General features: G+C 39.9%; 1 protein-coding gene across 3 annotated transcripts in view; it reads left to right on the forward strand.

Annotated features, from left to right (window-relative positions):
* phkb (phosphorylase kinase, beta) overlaps nucleotides 1-18,727 on the forward strand; it is a 60,176-nt gene that overhangs the window by 25,802 nt on the left and 15,647 nt on the right. For all 3 annotated transcript variants that reach the window (XM_057346351.1, XM_057346343.1, XM_057346356.1), the window contains 6 exons: nucleotides 372-569; nucleotides 5,671-5,728; nucleotides 5,842-5,919; nucleotides 6,534-6,692; nucleotides 7,619-7,713; nucleotides 17,351-17,406. In XM_057346351.1, coding sequence (XP_057202334.1) covers nucleotides 372-569; nucleotides 5,671-5,728; nucleotides 5,842-5,919; nucleotides 6,534-6,692; nucleotides 7,619-7,713; nucleotides 17,351-17,406 — 644 coding nt within the window. The remainder of the gene's footprint in view (nucleotides 1-371; nucleotides 570-5,670; nucleotides 5,729-5,841; nucleotides 5,920-6,533; nucleotides 6,693-7,618; nucleotides 7,714-17,350; nucleotides 17,407-18,727) is intronic.

The raw sequence follows: 18,727 nt of genomic DNA on the forward strand, positions 1-18,727 counted from the left end.
ATTCTTTGGTAATTCAAATGGAGAACGAAGTGGTTTTAGCCAAAGAACAGGTAAATGACTTTAATTAGACCAAATTAAAGGAGTGCATTATACAGAAACGTTCCTCCTTTGTAAGTTGAGTGAGGAGGTCAAGCTGTTTGATTTCATGGATTGAAGTGTACAGGCTTATGAATCTCATGTATTAAAGCCTCTTGATGTCTCTGACTAATGTGTTATTAATGCTTCAGAGGCTAATGTAGAAAAATAGACCATTCTCAGAAAGAATGTGGTCACTTAACCCTGTTCCCTTCATATTTCTTGATGGAAGGCAAGTTTAATAGAGGACCAGTGAGTCACTGAGTGTCTAACGCAAGCACTGTTTTCTCACGTAGAACACGGATTCTGCCCTTCTGCCCTGTATCAGCTACCCAGCTTTCGCTGTGGATGATGATGCACTGTATTCCCAGACTCTGGACAAGATAGTCCGCAAGCTGAAGGGCAAGTACGGCTTCAAGCGCTTCTTACGGGACGGCTACAGAACAGCCAATGAGGACAAGAACCGCAGGCACTACAAACCTGCAGAGATGAAGGTTAGTGTGCTTATGAGCATATCACAAGGTGGAAAAATAGAATGAAAGGAACAGAACGAAGGGTAAAATGAATAGAGCTTTCATCAGGCGTATTTATTTGGGATAAGTAATGGCTAGCCTTAGGTTTAACCCTATCATTTAAAAAACAGATTTGGCTATGTAGGTTAGCATCTGATCTAATAAAAGGCACTCTTTATATGCATCTTTTAATCTGGTGCAGATTTACTTATCTGTTTCTCAGGAGAATGCGAGGGCAAAGTGGGTAAAGTAAATCGCATTTCATTGGGTTTGAACTGGGAGGATATTAACTCCAGAATTAGCCTGGGAACATGCTGTGTCTGATTCTGAAATCTGAAAGGGGATATTTAACCCACAGCAAATCATCACATCAGCTGCAGGAGCTGACCTCCCACAGTACACAAGCCCACATATAACAGGAAAATAGAAAGAGGAGACAAATACTCACATGAGCTGTAAATACGCGCATGATCAAAAATGTTACGATCACTTGACTGTTTTTCATGTCCTTAAAAATGAGGAAATATCATTAAAGGTTTGAAATTAGTTTTGCAGTCAAATTACAATTATTATGATTTATACCATGGTCTGTTTGAATACTGGATTCTGATTGGCTGGAAGGTGTGCTTTAAAAGCCTTTAACGCACGGGTAGCTCCAGTCAGTTTGATTACATTTAAAATTAACTGACAAAACAACCGTCATTTTCACCTGTTTGATCTAAAATGACACTGTAAACATCAATAAAAGCTTTAACTTGGCAAATAACCATGGTGTAAGCGGGATAATCCACGGCTAGCCGTGCATTAAAGGATTTTAATGCACTTCGCGGAGGCAACCATGTCGTGCATTAAAATCCTTTATTGCACGGCTAGCCGTGGATTATCCCTTACACATAAATATGCTAAACATTTAGCACTATAGACGGTTTCAAAGTGACAACATAAACAAATGTTACTGCGCATGCGTGCGTTCGTGGGCTGTAGTTAACATCCAGTACACATTCACAAACAGAGTGCCTGTAGATTATTTCTGATAACAATCAAAAGAAACCGAGAAGAACCGTTACTTGGCTAAACTTGTCTCTCCAATATTTTGAGTTTAGACTGCGATACCAAGCTCAACGGCTAGATGTCAATGTACCATACGGTTTCTTTAAATGCGACCAAACTACAGGACCCATTCAACAAATTGTTTATTTAAAGGAAAAGTTCACCTCAAAATCAAAATTGTGTTATTTTTTACTCGCCCACATGACCTCCCGGTGTCTTCAGAACACAAATAAAGATATTTTAGGGATATCCGAGAGATTTCAAGGCCTCCTCACATCATGGTTATAGTTGTTGTCAAGGTCCAGAAAAGTACTAAAGACATCGTTAAATTGGTCTATCCGCTCGTAGTGGCTAAATTAATTTTTTTTGAAGCGACGAGAATATTTTTTGTGCGAAAAACAAACCAAAATAACGAGTTTAATTGATATATTCTCTTGATATATTCTCAGATATATTGTCAGTCTATGGTGCGCGTTCACGAGAGCACTTCGGTTTGTGTGCCGCATGACAGAGGAGAATAATCTTTAATACTCGCTGCGTTTCTTCAGGTTGGTATAAAATTAAATGTTGTCAGTTTTTACACTGGATTTAATTTAGGCGTGTCTGCCTAATCAGTGTTAAGAATTTAAGACCGCTTAGTCATGAAAAATGGTCCTTTAAATTAGATTCGATTTTGGTTAGATCCCTTTAGTTAGAGAGTAGATTAATTTGGTTTAGTTTGAAAAGGCGGCTGCAAGTAGCCCCATTTTTGTCCTGAAACGTCTTATGTGAGGTATGCCAATGATGCGAGACCAGTCCAATTAACAGCCTTTATTTCATTACATTCTAATCTCTCGCTCTTATCTCCTAATGCCACAGTGATTGTCTGCTGAGATTGCCAGTGGAGATAGAGAAGTCTTAATTACATTTGGGAAAGGTGGAGAGACATTCTGTTCCCCATCAGCCATCAAAGTGTGGTTTATGTTTTGTAGCTCTTAAGCAGCTCACAGGATTTCGGTTTCTAAAGAGAGATCATTTGAATTCAGGTTGTCGTATAATTGGCAGCGATGAAAAGAGGATTGTGGATTGTATTAAGAATGTTTCATGTTCAGAATACCGGGAATGCGTAAGCTTGTAGACTTACAGACGTTTTAATTGCGACTTGAATAGTGGGTTGCTAAATGCAGTGTGATTGCGTTATATAAAACGACATCAAAAAGTAACACAGGCATGAATAGGCCCACACAAAATTGTTTGGGCTAATCCTTACTCGTTTGGTGGGATATTATTAATACAAATGCTTCTGATGGATTACACCCTTAGTACACAACCTGCCCACACATGTAGCCTTAATTTTATATATCCGCTCGTGATGAAATGCTTTCAATGTTTTCACAGACCTTCAGTTAGCACTTAAACGTTGCGTCTGTTTACGTTTTCATATGAATTCGATGAAAGGAGCTGCAGTCACATAATTTGAATTAATCATTGCTTTTTCACACTCACAAACCATCTCTACATCTGAGTTGATTTTAATTTCAAACCCAATTGATTCATGACCCAGCTCTGGGGAAAGGGAGATGGAGCACTATGGCTTTTTAATGGAGTTTCTGCTTGGCTGCTATACTGATACTTTATTTCAACATAATTGTTTTCTGTTTTCCTTAACTGTCGTAAATGGAAAACAGAGGTTGTCTGGCATTTCCTCTCAATGGATTGAAGGGCTTCCATTTCATGTTTGTGCATTTGGCTCCGGGTAATAGATAACTTAGTCAAATTGGGGCTTATGTGAAACTTGTGATTTACTAATCATTTAAAAATGTAGTTTTGCCAGATGTCAATCTAGCAGCCATAATGGAATTTACACTGATCATTTTTACCTTCGTAGTAAACCAGGCTCTTAATCTGTAGTGTGCACTGACAATTCTAGACAGAATGCTTCCATGGATCTTAATGGACCAGTTGGGACGAGTGTCATACATTAAGGCCCATTCAAGAACAATAACTACAAAAATAACTGTAATTTTGATTGACTTTTTGATTGGATTCAAATAAATTCTGACGATGACGAATGTTCTAGCTGAAGTGGTCTGAAAGTGACCTCCATGATACTGTTCCTCTGTATCTTTATCATTATAATTGTGGTGTTAAATTGTAAACTTTATGGGGTGGTTTCCCGGGCGTAAGACTAGTCCTAGACTAAAATAAATGTTTTGAAGAGTCTAAAGTGAAAACACCTCACGTTTTCGTCACGGAAAACCGGAGGCGGCCAATACAAACCAGCACAGATTCGGCTACATAAGGAGTTTATAATATCATCTAGTTGTGTAGTTTAGTGCCACAATCGACAGAATTCAGTCTCCAATTTTATATTTCAACACATACCTGCTGCCATTGCCAAACAAAAACAGCTGTAGTTAAACACAATAAAACGAGCGGACTGAACGGAAACGATCTTCAGAAATGCTCGCGTTTCACTTCATAACACTTAAGATAAAAAACTACTGTCTTTTGTTGGTGTGGATTATGATTTGTGTCTAAAATGTCTCACATATGCCCAATCAGAAGCTGGGGAGCAAGATTATTTTTCACGTAGCGTTAACTTTTGAACGCATAGGGTATGCTAGCTAACTTTGTTAGTTATACAACTAGCAGTTAACTATTGGCCAGAAACTAAACATAAAGGAAACTGTTTGTCATCTCTTTTTCTTTAGTGGTCACAAGTGCATTAGTATAAAGGGAGAGGGAACAGTGAGAAGGCTCATGTTATGTGTCAGGTTTGTGTTCAAGTAAATGCATTTGCTAACGTTTGCCACTGTTAGTACACGCAGGCATCTATAGAAGTACAGTATACGCTCTAAGTTTATCTTTACTATATACGCTTAGTTTGTCTGTCTGGTAGGTGTAGATGTCAGGCCACTTAACTGAAGGTAATCCTGTCAGTTTGTCCCTGGATCCATTGAGTGAGCGCGTACAGGTCGGTCAGGTTCCTTGCGTTAAAGTTAACGTTTTCAAAAACAATCACGGTCCTAGACAGCGAGTGACCTTACATGTTAAAATTTAATCAGATTTTTTTCAAGACATTAGCTGTGTCTCTTTTCGTAAGGCTGCGTCCTTGTGTCCTCCATAGGTATCATCCTCTAAAGGATGCGGTATACGGAGGATTCTCAAATTAGAATTAAACGAGATGTCCTTCGTAGGACATACTGGCAGAAAAGGAAACGGGAAGTACCATGTTGCTATGACAACACGTTGCACTCGCACAGCTGTCAAATTAATTAAAATGATTTCTGCATGATTTAAGAGGTAAAAAGTTAATTACTTTCTACCCTAAACAATGCCAAAAGAGTTAAACAAATTTTTGCCTTACTGTTTCAAAATGTTTAAAAATCACTAAACACTTGTAAACCTATTTACTACATATGCCTGCTGAGATAAAAAAAAAAAACGTGACACAAATTGTAAACTGTTAACATTTAAACACCACATATTTGATTGAATGTGCAGCTGTTGCCGTTTATTCAAATAACAGACGTTGGCCGACGCAAAGAATTGTGAGTTATCTCCAGCAACGAAGGATACAGCTCATGTATCCTCTGAATTCCTGTCAAAGAAGGTCGCATTTGAAGGGTGCCTCTGGTCCTACCTGATTTTATGAAACGAGACAGTCTCGATGACGTAGCAGGCTTCAAATGAGACCTCTGGAGGACGCAGCCTTACGAAATGAGATGCAGCCATTGTTAAAAGCACGCAAACAAAATTAGTAATGTGGTCAGGTGGATCTAAGCTCCGCCCACAAAAACGTGTCACAATGTTTACTTACAGTAAAGGCGTCTATAGGAATTAAGCATTACTCTATATGCATGTTAGGCACAGTCCTTGAACGCAAATATATGGTATGTCAGTCAGTGGGAATGTTGGTGGTGACTACGTACCACTTGAAAGTTAACAATAACAGTCATGTTCTTGAATTGCAGGTTCTTTAAATATATGTATGTTAATGTAATGACTCCAGATGTATACGGTCTAATTCACTGTCCTGCAATCTTTTCAGCTCTTTGACGGGATCGAGTGCGAGTTTCCTATTTTCTTCATCCATATGATGATTGACGGTAAGCTAGATTGATATTTTACTGCTGTAAATCTCTAAGAGCACTGGAGCAGTGCATGTGCTGTAGTTGCAATGTCGTTTTCTAACTATCCTTCCATCTTCCTTTTTATTCAGGTGTTTTTCGAGGAAATCATGCTCAAGTCAAAGAGTACCAAGAACTGCTAGAAGCCGTTATTTTCCAGTCTTTTGAGGGTAAGATGTGGACACGCACATGCAAGAACATCTCTTCGGACTGTCAGAGCTTTTCATGTTGTGATGGACCCTGTATGTCAGCCAGTATCCTCCAGCCCCTGCCAATGACTGTTATTTTCCCATTACTTTTTATTAAAGTGGTCCTTCCGCATTCATCTTCCCCTCACTGCGTGTGATTTCCTCAGACGGGTCTCACTCAAGTGCACAACAGCAGCGATGCTCATTATTTAAACAGACCAGAAGACGTCTGTTCCCTGCAGACAGACAAAAACAGCTCTCACGCTGTCTGACAGTCCTTGAGATCGCCACTTTTCAGAAGTACAAACACAATAACCAAGTTAACCAGTTCATCTGATTTCACGTGCTTGCTGTGAGCCTCAGAAGAACATAGGATGGCTCTCTTCTGCCTCCTGAATTAGAAAACAGTTGGGAGATTTCTTTTGATTTTGGGATGCTTTTTGCAATGTTTTCTTATGTGTTTCCAATCCACTCAATAATATTGATTTTAGTGACTAACTGTAGTAGTGACTAATAAAATGCACCCCACACCACAAAACCATTTCAAACATATACACAAGACACCATCAAATCGTATCTAATTTGATCCTCCACAGGCCACGCTGTTATCCCTAAATACTATTACGTTCCGGCCGACTTTGTGGAGGCTGAACAGAAAAAGCATGGCAGCCAGAAGCGTTTCCCCAGCAACTCAGGCAGCGATGGCATGCTGTTCCTCTGGGGGCAGGCTCTCTATAACATCGCTAAGCTGCTGGGTGAGTATCAGATCCAGATCCATCTCCATGCACGCCTGCTTAGCTCAGGGGTCAGGGCTGCTTCAAATTACACAGACACACACTAAAAGAGTTTACATACTGTAGATATTCTTTTATTTATTCATGTATAAATAAATATTCATGACTTTTTGCTCGCAATTCTTTAGCCCATTTGCAGCAAAGAGAGCACTATTTATCACTGGAATCCCTTTGAATGCAGTTGAGGAGGTGGTTTATATAGCCGAATTATTCATTAAAAGAGGTCAAGCAGAAATATGTTTAATGATTTGCAGTGCTTGTTTGCGATGTTGAGTAGTTTATGTAATGCTTAAAATTCTCCCATCATTTACACACCTTGTTTTTTCTGTTTGAAAGATTTGAAAGGTTTTCGACCTCTCCGAGTCCAGAAAGCTTTTTTCACAATTCAACCCTGACCCCACCTACGTCACATCACAAGCATAATCATACTGGACAATAACTACAACTACCATTCCTACATTCTTAAGAATACCATTTATACATTTCACTATTTAGTTTTTTTAATGAACTGTAACAATCAATTTTGTTACCCGTCCATTGACGTTCACCCTGTGTAATAATAGGTCTGAGCTTGTATTTCGGGCTCCGGCATTATTCTGTATTTGAAAGCAAGTCTCCCTTTTAACTAGTCGCTCCTAATGTGTTCAACAACGTTATCGCACATCCACATTGATTAATATTGTGGGCAGCATATGCACTGCGCTAAAAGCCAGACTGGCAGACATTAGTATTCTGTGGAAAGGGCTTGTGTTTCAATCAAATAGCTTGAAAAATGCTGGTTGAAAATGAACAGGTTCTGCCACACATTTTAAAGAGTCTGCTTGTAAACTTATGTGAACTGCTGAACAGACTGTTCTTTAACCCTGTACTGTGTTTGCCGTGTTCAGTGGACGATTTGATCAGCCCAAAAGACATCGATCCCATCCATCGCTATGTGCCACGGCAGGATCAGAGGAACGTCAGTATGCGATACTCCAATCTGGTAAGCTGCGTTGTGCAACTCTCAGTCAACTACACGAATGCTAAAACGTATCAAGCAATGCTGCGTATGAACGGAAGGCCTGTGCTTTCTTTTAATCTGTCTCAAAGCCACATTTATTATTTGCAGAGGGGATTAGCAGAAGTCCTTACATCTCCATATCAACACTAGTCCAAACCCCCACAGTTGATTTTTTTCTTTGCAGATCTGTTAGCTTTCAAAGGAAGACCACAGTGTTCTTGCTAAGAGAAATGTACAAACTCCTGCTGTTCTGCAGCTGCCACAGATCTCTCTCTTCTGTCCCAGTTTGCAGAATTTCTTTAATATAGCATCTGCTTATTCTAGTTTTACTCCGGTTCTGTTAGATTTGAGTTGTCGTGTGATTTTGTACCTGCCAGGAAGCTGCTTGTCTTCCAATATTATAGTTATTATAGATAATGTAGAGCTAGACTGAATATGGAAATTGTATTGGGGTATGGGGCGGGGTTGGAGGCGTTAGGAATGTCAGTTCCTGATAAGATGCTTCTGTTGTACTATACACAGATTCATATGCATTAAATATTAACGGAGAGGCTAATATTAGGGCTGGCCAAGAGAGCTGGAAAAGATAGCTCTGTATGTTCCTTTTTATGATACTATCTATTTATATATTTGCTCAAAAATGGCTCAAAAAGACGATAAAAGCTTTAAAGGTGATCATGCACAGCACACATGTTTTCACACTAAATAACATTTAAAAGCATTGAGATTATTTTACTTTAACTATTACAGAAATATTGCTGATTTAAGCTAGCTCCATAAATCCTTAATAGTCCATAAGAACTGTTGAGATATGTACGATGCTCAATTTTATACTGCTAGCAAGATATGTCCATTAAAATTTGATCCATCAGTTCCCTAATGCCATTTCACCAATATAGTCATTTAAGTGCAAGTCTACCTCACGAGGATGTAATGGGAGGTTTTGAGGGTCATGCCGTTCATTATTCATGAGTGCTGTTTGGGACGCTGGGAGGAGCCCTGCTGCTCTAAAGAAGGGCACTGCTTATTGCGCAATAATGCGCTGCACGCTTGTCTTTTCGGTTTTGCATCAAGGATGCAATGACTGAAGGGCACGTGGCTTTGGCTGCTGTTTGTTAGCATAGTGTGTGTGCACGTGTGTTTGTGGATGATGTAGCAATGTAGTGTCATGTAAAATTTGTTTAAATATAACAACTTGTCTTTGAGCATCATTATGTGAGTACTCATGCGGTACATGATTGAAAAAGAATGCCAGACTCATAACGTCTCTTAAAGAAATGTGTGCTGTTAAATTTGAAGAATACAGATGTTTTTCTTTAATGCAGACAAAGTTTCTGAAGCTCCTGAAGGCATTCAATTAAACTATACAACTGCTTGAAACTGTGAACCGTCGTGTGGCAAACGATTGACTTCAGATTCTTTCAAATTCTCTTTCTCTGTTCCATGTAAAAGCAACAGCAGATTTAGAACAACATGCAAGTGAGCAAATACTGCTAGCTTTTTCTGTTCTTTTAAAGTCTTCCGTACTTTCTTTCCATTGTGCGGGCAGATCTTCATGCTGAACAATGTCCTTGCGTAGAGATTAGACAGGCCTTTTCTCCTGATTGATGGATGTTCCCTGTTTCAACAAAGCACAGATGGAGCTCCGTTTAAATTTAGAAGCGATTGTTCAGCAGAGCAGCCAAGGTGCAGGAAGCAGTCACATCTCTTTGCCTTTTAAACACTGCGAACAGCTTCAGAAATCTTTCTCTCGCTCGCATGTGTTTGGGGGATGAGGCCTTTTCGCAGCTACTTTGCTGAAGCTGTAGTACTTTGATTCATATTTAATTTGATGCATTAAGACAAATGTATTCCAACACAGTCCCATTGCTTTTGTTGGCTGTATGTTTTACTGTGAAAAGAGAAGTTCTTGCTGCGATTCTTGTTATATGAAGTGATTGTTCAGGGTTTGAGTACAGGACTGTGGGGATTGGACGCTGAGTGCCTTTAACTGGTTCCACATGAAATCTCCTGTCTTTCTAGGCTGAGTCACATCAGAAACACCCTGAAGGACTGAGAACACGCACTACAAATAAAGACATTACTGGCAGTAAGATCAGGGGCAATATGGCATGTGACATGTATTTAGATGTCACAGAGTCTGTGTACGATGACATGAAACATGTATATACATGCTGTGCATTGTGTTACTTGACACATGACAAAAAGCAATGTAGAGTCTCTCTCTGACGGAGTGCGAAGCAACAGAACATGAAGTGAGGACATTTATTAAAGTGATGTCTACCATTTGAATTGCACAGAAATGAGGCAAAACCAAAAAATTTTGCTTTGAATCTATTACTTGCTTCAAATAATGTCGACAGATTTGTGTGAATTGTGAACAGGACAGTTTTGGGGCATAGTAAGTATGAGAATTCAAGATGCACCGATATATCGGCCAATAATTGATATCGGTCGATGAAAGCAATTTTTCACACAATCAGCTATCGGCTTATAGTTTAAAAACAGGCGATGATCAGGGCCGATATATGCAATAATCGATTATCGGTATCGGTGGAAAAATTTAGTATCGGTGCATCTCTGTTCTAATGAAAATAGTTGTGTCTTTGAGGTCCTTAATAATATACCCTCAAAAGAGAGTGTGTGTGCGTGTGCGTGTGCGTGTGCGTGTGTGTGTGTGTGTGTGTGTGTGTGTGTGTGTGCGCGTGCGCGCGTGTGTTCATGTTTGTATATCCCGGTGGGGACCTAAAAACCTGAATAGACACCAACACATGGGGACTCGTGTCACCGTGGGGACCAAAATTGAGGTCCCCACGGGCAAAAAAGCTAATAAATTGTACAGAACAATATTTTTTACTAATCTAAAAATGCAAAAAGTGTTCTATGATCTTTAGGTTTAGGGATAGGGGATAGAATATACAGTTTGTGCAGTATAAAAAACATTACGCCTATGGACTTTCCCCATGGGGATAGTCAACCAAAGCGTGTGCGTGCATGCGTGAGAGAGAGAGAGAGAGAGAGAGAGAGAGAGAGAGAGAGACACAGAGACAGAGACAGAGACAGAGACAGAGACAGAGACAGAGACAGAGACAGAGAGAGAGAGAGAGAGAGAGAGAGAGAGAGAGATAGCATGTGTTCACTGAGCCCTGAAAAGGTTAATAGAAAATTTCCAATGGCCGTCACACTACACACATTCACACACGTATACACTCTAGGAATTCCAAAAGCACCCCAGTTGTCCACCTCCATTGTGAGAGGCACAAACAAAGCACTTCAGAGTGCAGGAGAAAGCGAGAGAGTGATGACAAGCTGAAAATATTAAAGAGAGAGAAAGGAGGTTTGAGCAGACAGTGAAGGGATTGCATGCTCATGACTTTGCAGTAACATATTTGTTGATGCCGCTGAAAGTCATTTCTCACAAGTCTGACTGATGTATTGGAAGTTGATCTCTGACAGCCAGCAAAGGGGATGAATATTGTAAGATATCCCTCATGTGTCACTCAGTCAGTTATTATACCTCCAGACTTTTTAATACAATTCAGTCTCGCTCTCTCTCCTTAACACCTTTGACTGTAAGAATGTCTTTGTATTGAACTTACACCTTTCTTTGTTATTTCTTGATAAATATTTTTGAGTTTTTTCTAGTATTCGAGTTATGATTATGGGGCAGAGAAGAGTCGGAGGCTGAAAACACTGAGGGTTTATGGATAATGCACAGAGGCTTTCATTTGTTCTATTGTGGCTTTGTTTAACACCCATCCTGAGCTATAACTATACATGAATCATACAATTTTTATCATTTATATACTAATCTGTTGGTTGTATATAGCTTGCTTTTTCTCTCGCTCAGAAACTGCTTTAGTTCTCGTATTAGTTTAGAGCAGGTGACATCTGTGCATAACAATTCCCTGTGGTTTTCAGTGTGGCCGGGTGCGTTTCTGTGTGTAATGTTGCTGTTTAAGGCAGGACATGCATGACCATCACCCACACACTGCCAAATGGCCTATGTTTACTGAAAAGATGCTGTTATGCTCCTGCAATTCTTCACAGAGTACCAGGAGGAGAGGCCAGTGATGCCTTAAGTACTTAATTTGCTGCTTCGTCGTTTACTCCTAAAATAAAAGCTTGGCAGTGTTGAAGTCGTCAAAGTTAGTGTCAAGACCAGACTAATAGGCTCCTGAGGACAGACCAGAAAAACCAAACCAGTTGGTTCCCTTTGACCCATATGAATACCAGACACCTTAAGACGCAAACCAATTGATTCCTTAAATGTTCAGATAGTTCACCCAAAAATGAAAATTCTGTCATCATTTACTCACCCTCTTGTAATTTCAAACCTGTATGGCTTTCTTTCTTCCACAGAATACAAAAGAAGATATTTTAAAGACTGTTGGACTGTTGCTCCGTTGACTTGCATTGGTTTTGTGTCCATACAATAGAAGTTAATGGGTACCGCCATCTCTCCGTCCATTTCACTCATAACTCAAACTTATTTTGGACAGAGGTATTGTGTATTAATAGAGTCTGAAAACACTCAGGTTCTCCTGCAGTGCAGATCTACAGTTCTCAGTAATAAGCCTGTTTATCTTCTCTCACTCCACACGCTGCATCTTTATGAGAATTACATCACACATACAACACAACCAACTCCAGAGGCTTTCACCTGCCTCGGTTTAATATAAATTGATTTTTTTCTCTTTGTCATAAGGATTGCCGGCTAGATCTAATATGTGGTCCGTCCGGAGAGGGGTGGTGTGTATCGAATTCACAGCAAGCCTTTGTTCACAATTACGCTCCCACCTTCTCCAAAGTCCAATCCTCAACCTTTTCAATTTCTTTAAGGTGGTTGTGGTCAGACTTGAGCTGTTGCAAAGGGAGCCCCCTCACTCCATTATAAGATGTGGAATGAAATCTAAAAGTAAGCACTTTTTCCATTCTGCTTGTAAAGTGGTTTTGAATATCATCTCTTTTTCTCCTCATCTCTCAGCCTGACTGGGTGCTTTATCAACCTACTATACTAACGGTTACTAAACTTGCCAGCTCCCGGGTTTAATGCCTAGAACAATCTCACTGCATCAACACAACAAATTCTCAAAATGTTGAGACTTAAAGGAGCATGAGATGTTTATAAAAGCAGCAGTTCATATCAGTTAATGGTTTTGCCTTTTGGCGGAAGAGCATTTGACTAGCTAACTGAAATGAGAATGTGTTATCCGGCATCTGCCAGATGTCTCTATTCATCTGCAAGAGGCAGTCGATTAAGTTTGCATTGATTTATCACAAGAGTGGATTTTGGGGGAAAGGGCTTATAGGAGGTTGAATAGAATGCCACATGACCAGTGTTGGTGCAAGTGTTGTGTGTTATGTTTAGTTTCCCGTTCCCCTGGGGACATAGCTGCTATATTCTGTGTAAATGAAAAGCACTCAGTTGTTTATGTATAATAACAAAACATGGTCTGAACAGCCTGTCCTCTATATTGTATTTTATTTGATTTGCGTCAAGAGTAATATAATTTTAATAGCTTGTACTTTCAATTAGCTTTTCCACCTTTGTAAAACTCTTACAAGCTGTTGTTAAAAGGGACGGGGTACAGTCTGTCTAAATCTGGATACTGTTTACTATGGCACTGTCAACATCTATCTATGTTTAATTAAAGGAACAGTTCACCCAAAAATGAAAATTCTGTCTTCATTCCCCATCAAGTTTTTCCAAATCTGTATAAATTTCTTCTGATCGCAGAGAAATGTATTTGGAAGAATGCTTGTAACCAAACAGTTCTTGGCCACCATTGACTACAATAGTAGGAAAAAATACTTTATACGTTTCTTTGTTCTGTTGAACGCTAAAGAAGATATTTTTAAGAATGTAGGAAAGCAAACCGTTCTGGTGCACTTTCGACTAGCATTGTAATTTTTCCTACTATAGTAGTCAATGGAAGCCAAAAACTGTTTGGTTACAAGCATGCTTTCAAATAATATTTCTCTGTGTTCTTCAGAACAAAGAAATGTATACAGATTTGGAACAACTCAAGGGTGAGTAAGCGATGACAGCATTTTTATTTTGGGGTGAACTGTCCCTTTAATATGTTTAATTTGGGAAATTCAGAAAATTGTTCAATTGCCATCCCAAATTTAAACCGTACTATCCCTTATCACAAATAATATGGTATATGAACATAGTTGTACACTCCAATGGTGCAATACCATTTGTGGCGAGGGGGGTGTGGTTTAGCGAAGTCTGCACCGAGGGGAGGAGACTGGAGAAAAACGGCACGTAAGTAAGCCAAGTACACATTAAGATCACCTGTGTCTCATTCCAGTGATTGGTGAGGAGACGCTTTTTAAGCAGCACGAGAGGACGATACAGGGAGAGAGTTCGGCTGAGAAGCAGCACGGAGAGACAGATTGGCTGAGGACCAAAGAGCGAGCGTCAGAGAGCGTATGCCTACGGAGAAATCTGACAGCCTCGTACTGTGCCAGTTGTGCCAGGAAGGCCATACTTTATACTTTTGTTTGTTTGCTTTGCGTTTTGTGGAATAAATATTCGTCCCAGCCACGCCGACCCCGCCTCCTTTCTTCCCTCCTACAACGAACTTACTACACCATTCAATACTATTTGTAGGACCAATCTGCTTCTTTGTCATTCCTACAGAACTTGCAGAAAAATTGCTAGAGAATTCATCTCAATTCTTTTTATTTTTTGACAGTTGTTACAGTCTTAAATTATTAATGCTACTCAAGTTGCAGTGGAAAATAGATGTGTTCTAAGATGTGAATATTGACAGTTTGACTCACCTTCAAATAAGACCCATGGGGCTTTTGGAACCACATTTTACAGAGAGATCATTTGACTGATTGATAACAGAGACAATAATGAAGAGCACTTCTTATCAACGTCAGTCCTATTGAGCTGTTGATAGTTTATTGTCTGCTGGTTCAGGATGGTACAGACAGAAATACTGCAGGAGTTTGCAGACCGCAGAGGGACTCCTACTAGTACAGCTAGCAGTTTTGCTGGGTTTTATTTACCATCTTCTATTACTCGCATCACCTCCAGTAAACATTATTTTATACTGTAGCAAGTTAAGAATGTTACAATTTCAGTAGTGTTTTTGTTTCTTTTAAAATATACATTTCTACTATTTTAATCGAATCGAATATGCTTTCAAATACTCTATTTGATAGTTGTAAAATCAGGAAATGCCTTGACAGTTTGCACTTTTAATGACAGTAAATGGGGAGAATATGCATCAGGTGCTCCTTGTGTTTCCATGGCCCAGTTTCACAGACAAGGCTTAATGCTAGTCCCAGACTAAAATGAATGTGTGACCTGTCTTAACTGAATATAACTTGCCCAGAAATATCTTAAAATATGTCGGTGCCATTGTTTTGTCTCGATGTGCACACCAGTAATGTATTCTTCTAAGGCATTTTTATAAAAGCGACAGAAATATTTTAGTTCAACTGAGGCATAGTCCTGGCTTAAGCTAAGCCGTGTCTGTGAAAGCGGGGCCATATCTAACACACATTTGTTTTTTATTCAGGTTCAAGTCATTTTCTGTGGTAATCAATGGCAGGCAATGCTGACAATAGAGCTTAATTTAAATGTACAGGAATAAAAACTTGACTGTGTGGACATGATTGTGTCACCAACCCCCATTGTGATTTCCTGAACAATGTAAACAATAACATATGTGGTATCTTCAACATTACTTTGTTTGATTGAAAGGTCCAAAACATCATTAGCTTCTATCTTAACCAGTGCAAGACAGAATTGTTTGGGGAAACAATTTAAAAACAATTATTGTTTTCGCAGCTTTTTGGTGTCACTAGTGTCGCGTGAATGACACGCTTACCCTTTAAGGTTTTTCTCACTCCCAGTTGTTTCGATCTGCCGTTCATGTGTGGCTTTTTAAACTATTGAAGCTGCACAGTTGACACTTTTTGAAGACTTGTGCATCTGTTAAGTTAAACCTGAGATTCACAACCCTCCCACATGGGTGACTTTACGCTGCTTCCATCCACCTGAACAAAATGGTGGCCTCCTCGGCCGCTTTCTTACAGAGCAAAATAGCAGTCTAGAGTCTGTTGATCAACTCTTGCGATGACTCACCATGCTGCCCCCACAAAATGCCAAATGGCAGCGCCAATATGTCATTTAACTCAAAGCTTGTGATTTGCCCTGTGCACCAAGCACTTATCTCTGCTGTTTCAGGGGAAGCAAACACAAACACAGAGACAAACAGCCTGTATTACATACATTTACTATCTACCTGCTCTGACTGATAGATTTCTTTCTTGACATTTGATGTTTTCGAGTGCATTTTCGCCCAACAGGCGTGTCATTTAAATATCGGCCGATTGAAATGCGCTGGGGTTTTGAAGTGTGCAGGCTGTGGATGGTTTAATGGAAGCTGGGAGTGTGGTGTGTGTCCTCTGTGTGTAGGTAGAGGGCTTTAGCCGCTGATTGATATAACCCAACCTAAACCTTCAGCAATCACCGTCTCATTATCTCAGAGAAATGACTACATCAGCCCGCTCAAACAGCTGTAATGAGCTAGCATAAAGAATCGGGGCTGTGATCCACCGTCTCCCTTGTCTGCTCAATCTCTTTCCCTCCCTCCACTAAATGTTTTTACATGCAGAATATTTCAGTGTTCATATTATTTGTATATAAGCACCATGCATACACACAAACCTAACTTGCATATCACATTAAGCCAATATTTACAATATTTAATTTAGATCTTAAAGGTCCAGTGTATAAAATTTAGCGCCATCTAGCGGCTCACTCCACTCCACCCCTCCCTTTCGAAGCACTACGGTGGCTGACACAGGACTAAGATGTTGGCACGTTTTCGCTTATTTCCCGAAGGAGATATCATATTTATGTAAGATGCTCTGTAGAGCAGTTTGTCTGTTTAGAGCTACTGTAGAAACAACATGGCGAATTCCATGCAAGGGGACCCGCGGTTTATGTAGATAGAAATAGCTCATTCTAAGATAATCAAAACATAAGCTTCATTATGTAAGGTCTTTATACACCTCTGAAGACATAGTTATGTATATTATAAATCCTCCAAAAAAATGACACACTGGACCTTTAAAGTAGTACTTCACCGCAAAATGAAAATTCTTTATTTACTCACCCTCATGTATGACTTTCTTACATCTGCAGAACATAAAATAGGATAGAATGCTGGTCACCAAACAACATTGCCCCCCATCGACCTTCATTGTATGGATACAGAACCACTCAAAATATCTTCTGTTGTGTTCCACAGATGAAAAAGTCATATACAGGTTTTAAAAGACATACTGTATGGGTAAAGCATTTTTTCATTCATTGGATGAACTACAGTATCTCTTTAATACGAAAATGATATTCATGTACATGTGGTCAATGAAGCTTGTTTTTCCCCTGTTACTTTCTGCAACCCAATGCAATTCCCAGATACTGAATTTTCAAACACCACTGACTTTCTTTCATTGTTAAAGTCTATCTGTCTTCATTTTGTGAACTTGCAGACAATGGATTTTCCACTCCGTGCCCTTGCTTTTGAGTCCTCTCCATTGAGACCACAAGTTTCCAATATGTCTTCTTTCTTGCTTCCCACAGGGTCCCATTGAGAATGATGTGGTCATCCACGTGGCCCTGATAGCCGAGAGTCAAAGGTAAATGCATTTCTCACATCTTCGTCTCTTTTTCTTCCTCTATTCTGGTCTACTTGATGTGTGCTGCACACTAATTGTTGGGCTGATCTATAGCCTTCATCTATCAGCACTCTCATTTAAGGCTTTTCTGCTGTGTGTAGGAGGTTAAAGAGGTCGTATGGCCAGCTGGTCCCAGCCAGTCGCACTCTGCAGTTCATTTAGCATTGTTCACCCCAGCACTTAACCCACCTCTCCTCTCATTTACACCACAAAGCTTAATCAAGACTTTCACTCAACCACCTTCAACGCTATCATTTAAAGCAGGAGTCTTCAACTAAAATTGCTTGAGGTCCAGTAAACGAACCCTCCTTACCAGCCGAGGTCCAGACAATTAAATACCTAAAACATGAATTGATGGTTTTTGGCAGACAAAAGAAATAAACATGTCTTTTCATATCTATACAACGGCATAACAATTTCTGACAACAATATTGTAGCAAGATTCAAATGAAGATGAAGGAAGGAGGCGGGAACCAGCGATAACTCAAAAACTTTAATCAAAAGAAACAAACAATAACACTGAAGTAAAAGGGCCAACAGCCACCTCACGGTGGACAGCCGGCCACACAAACATAAATAAAACTTAACACATGTCCGGGCCCAGTCCTCTCTCGTCCGTAGTCCTGTCACTCGTCCTCTTATGCTCCCGATCTCCTCCGTGAGACATGCGGGACCGGTGTGCGCACAGCTGATTCCCACTATCACTCACGCCACCGGCCCCGCCTTGTTGCCTCACGGCTCTCGTCCCGCCTTCCTCGTTACAAATATAATGAAGGAAAATGTGCAAAGTGCCCTAATCTCTAAACCTGCACTGAATATACATTCATTTCAACATGACCAACTTTAAAAGAAAACTAAAGAGTTGTTTTCTGCTGAACTGAGATTAACAAATAGCAGCATCAAGTTGTGACTGAACATCCTCTGATAACATTTCAGCTCTTCTTGTGGCTGTTGCAGCTAAAAGGGGGGTTTGTTTAATATTTTCTCTTAGTTCATGTCTTTATTTTCCTTCTAAAAGTGTTTCCCACGCAGCCTCCATGCACTCTTTTACTATTTCCCCATCAGTAAAGGGCTTATGTTTTCCTAAGATCCACTGTATTCTTAGGGAACATTCATATGCTCGTTGTTGGGCGGTAAGTGAGTGAGGGAGGAACAGTGTAGATCGCTCCTACTGGGCTTTGACCTAATATATTTTCCGTGTCCTTACCTCGGACTGCTGTGGGTAAGTTTCTTCAAAGTGTCTAGTTTCATAATGCCGTTTAAGGTTTCCACTTTGGACAAC

This window comes from Triplophysa rosa, linkage group LG1, assembly GCF_024868665.1.
Source record: "Triplophysa rosa linkage group LG1, Trosa_1v2, whole genome shotgun sequence".
NCBI lineage: Eukaryota > Metazoa > Chordata > Actinopteri > Cypriniformes > Nemacheilidae > Triplophysa > Triplophysa rosa.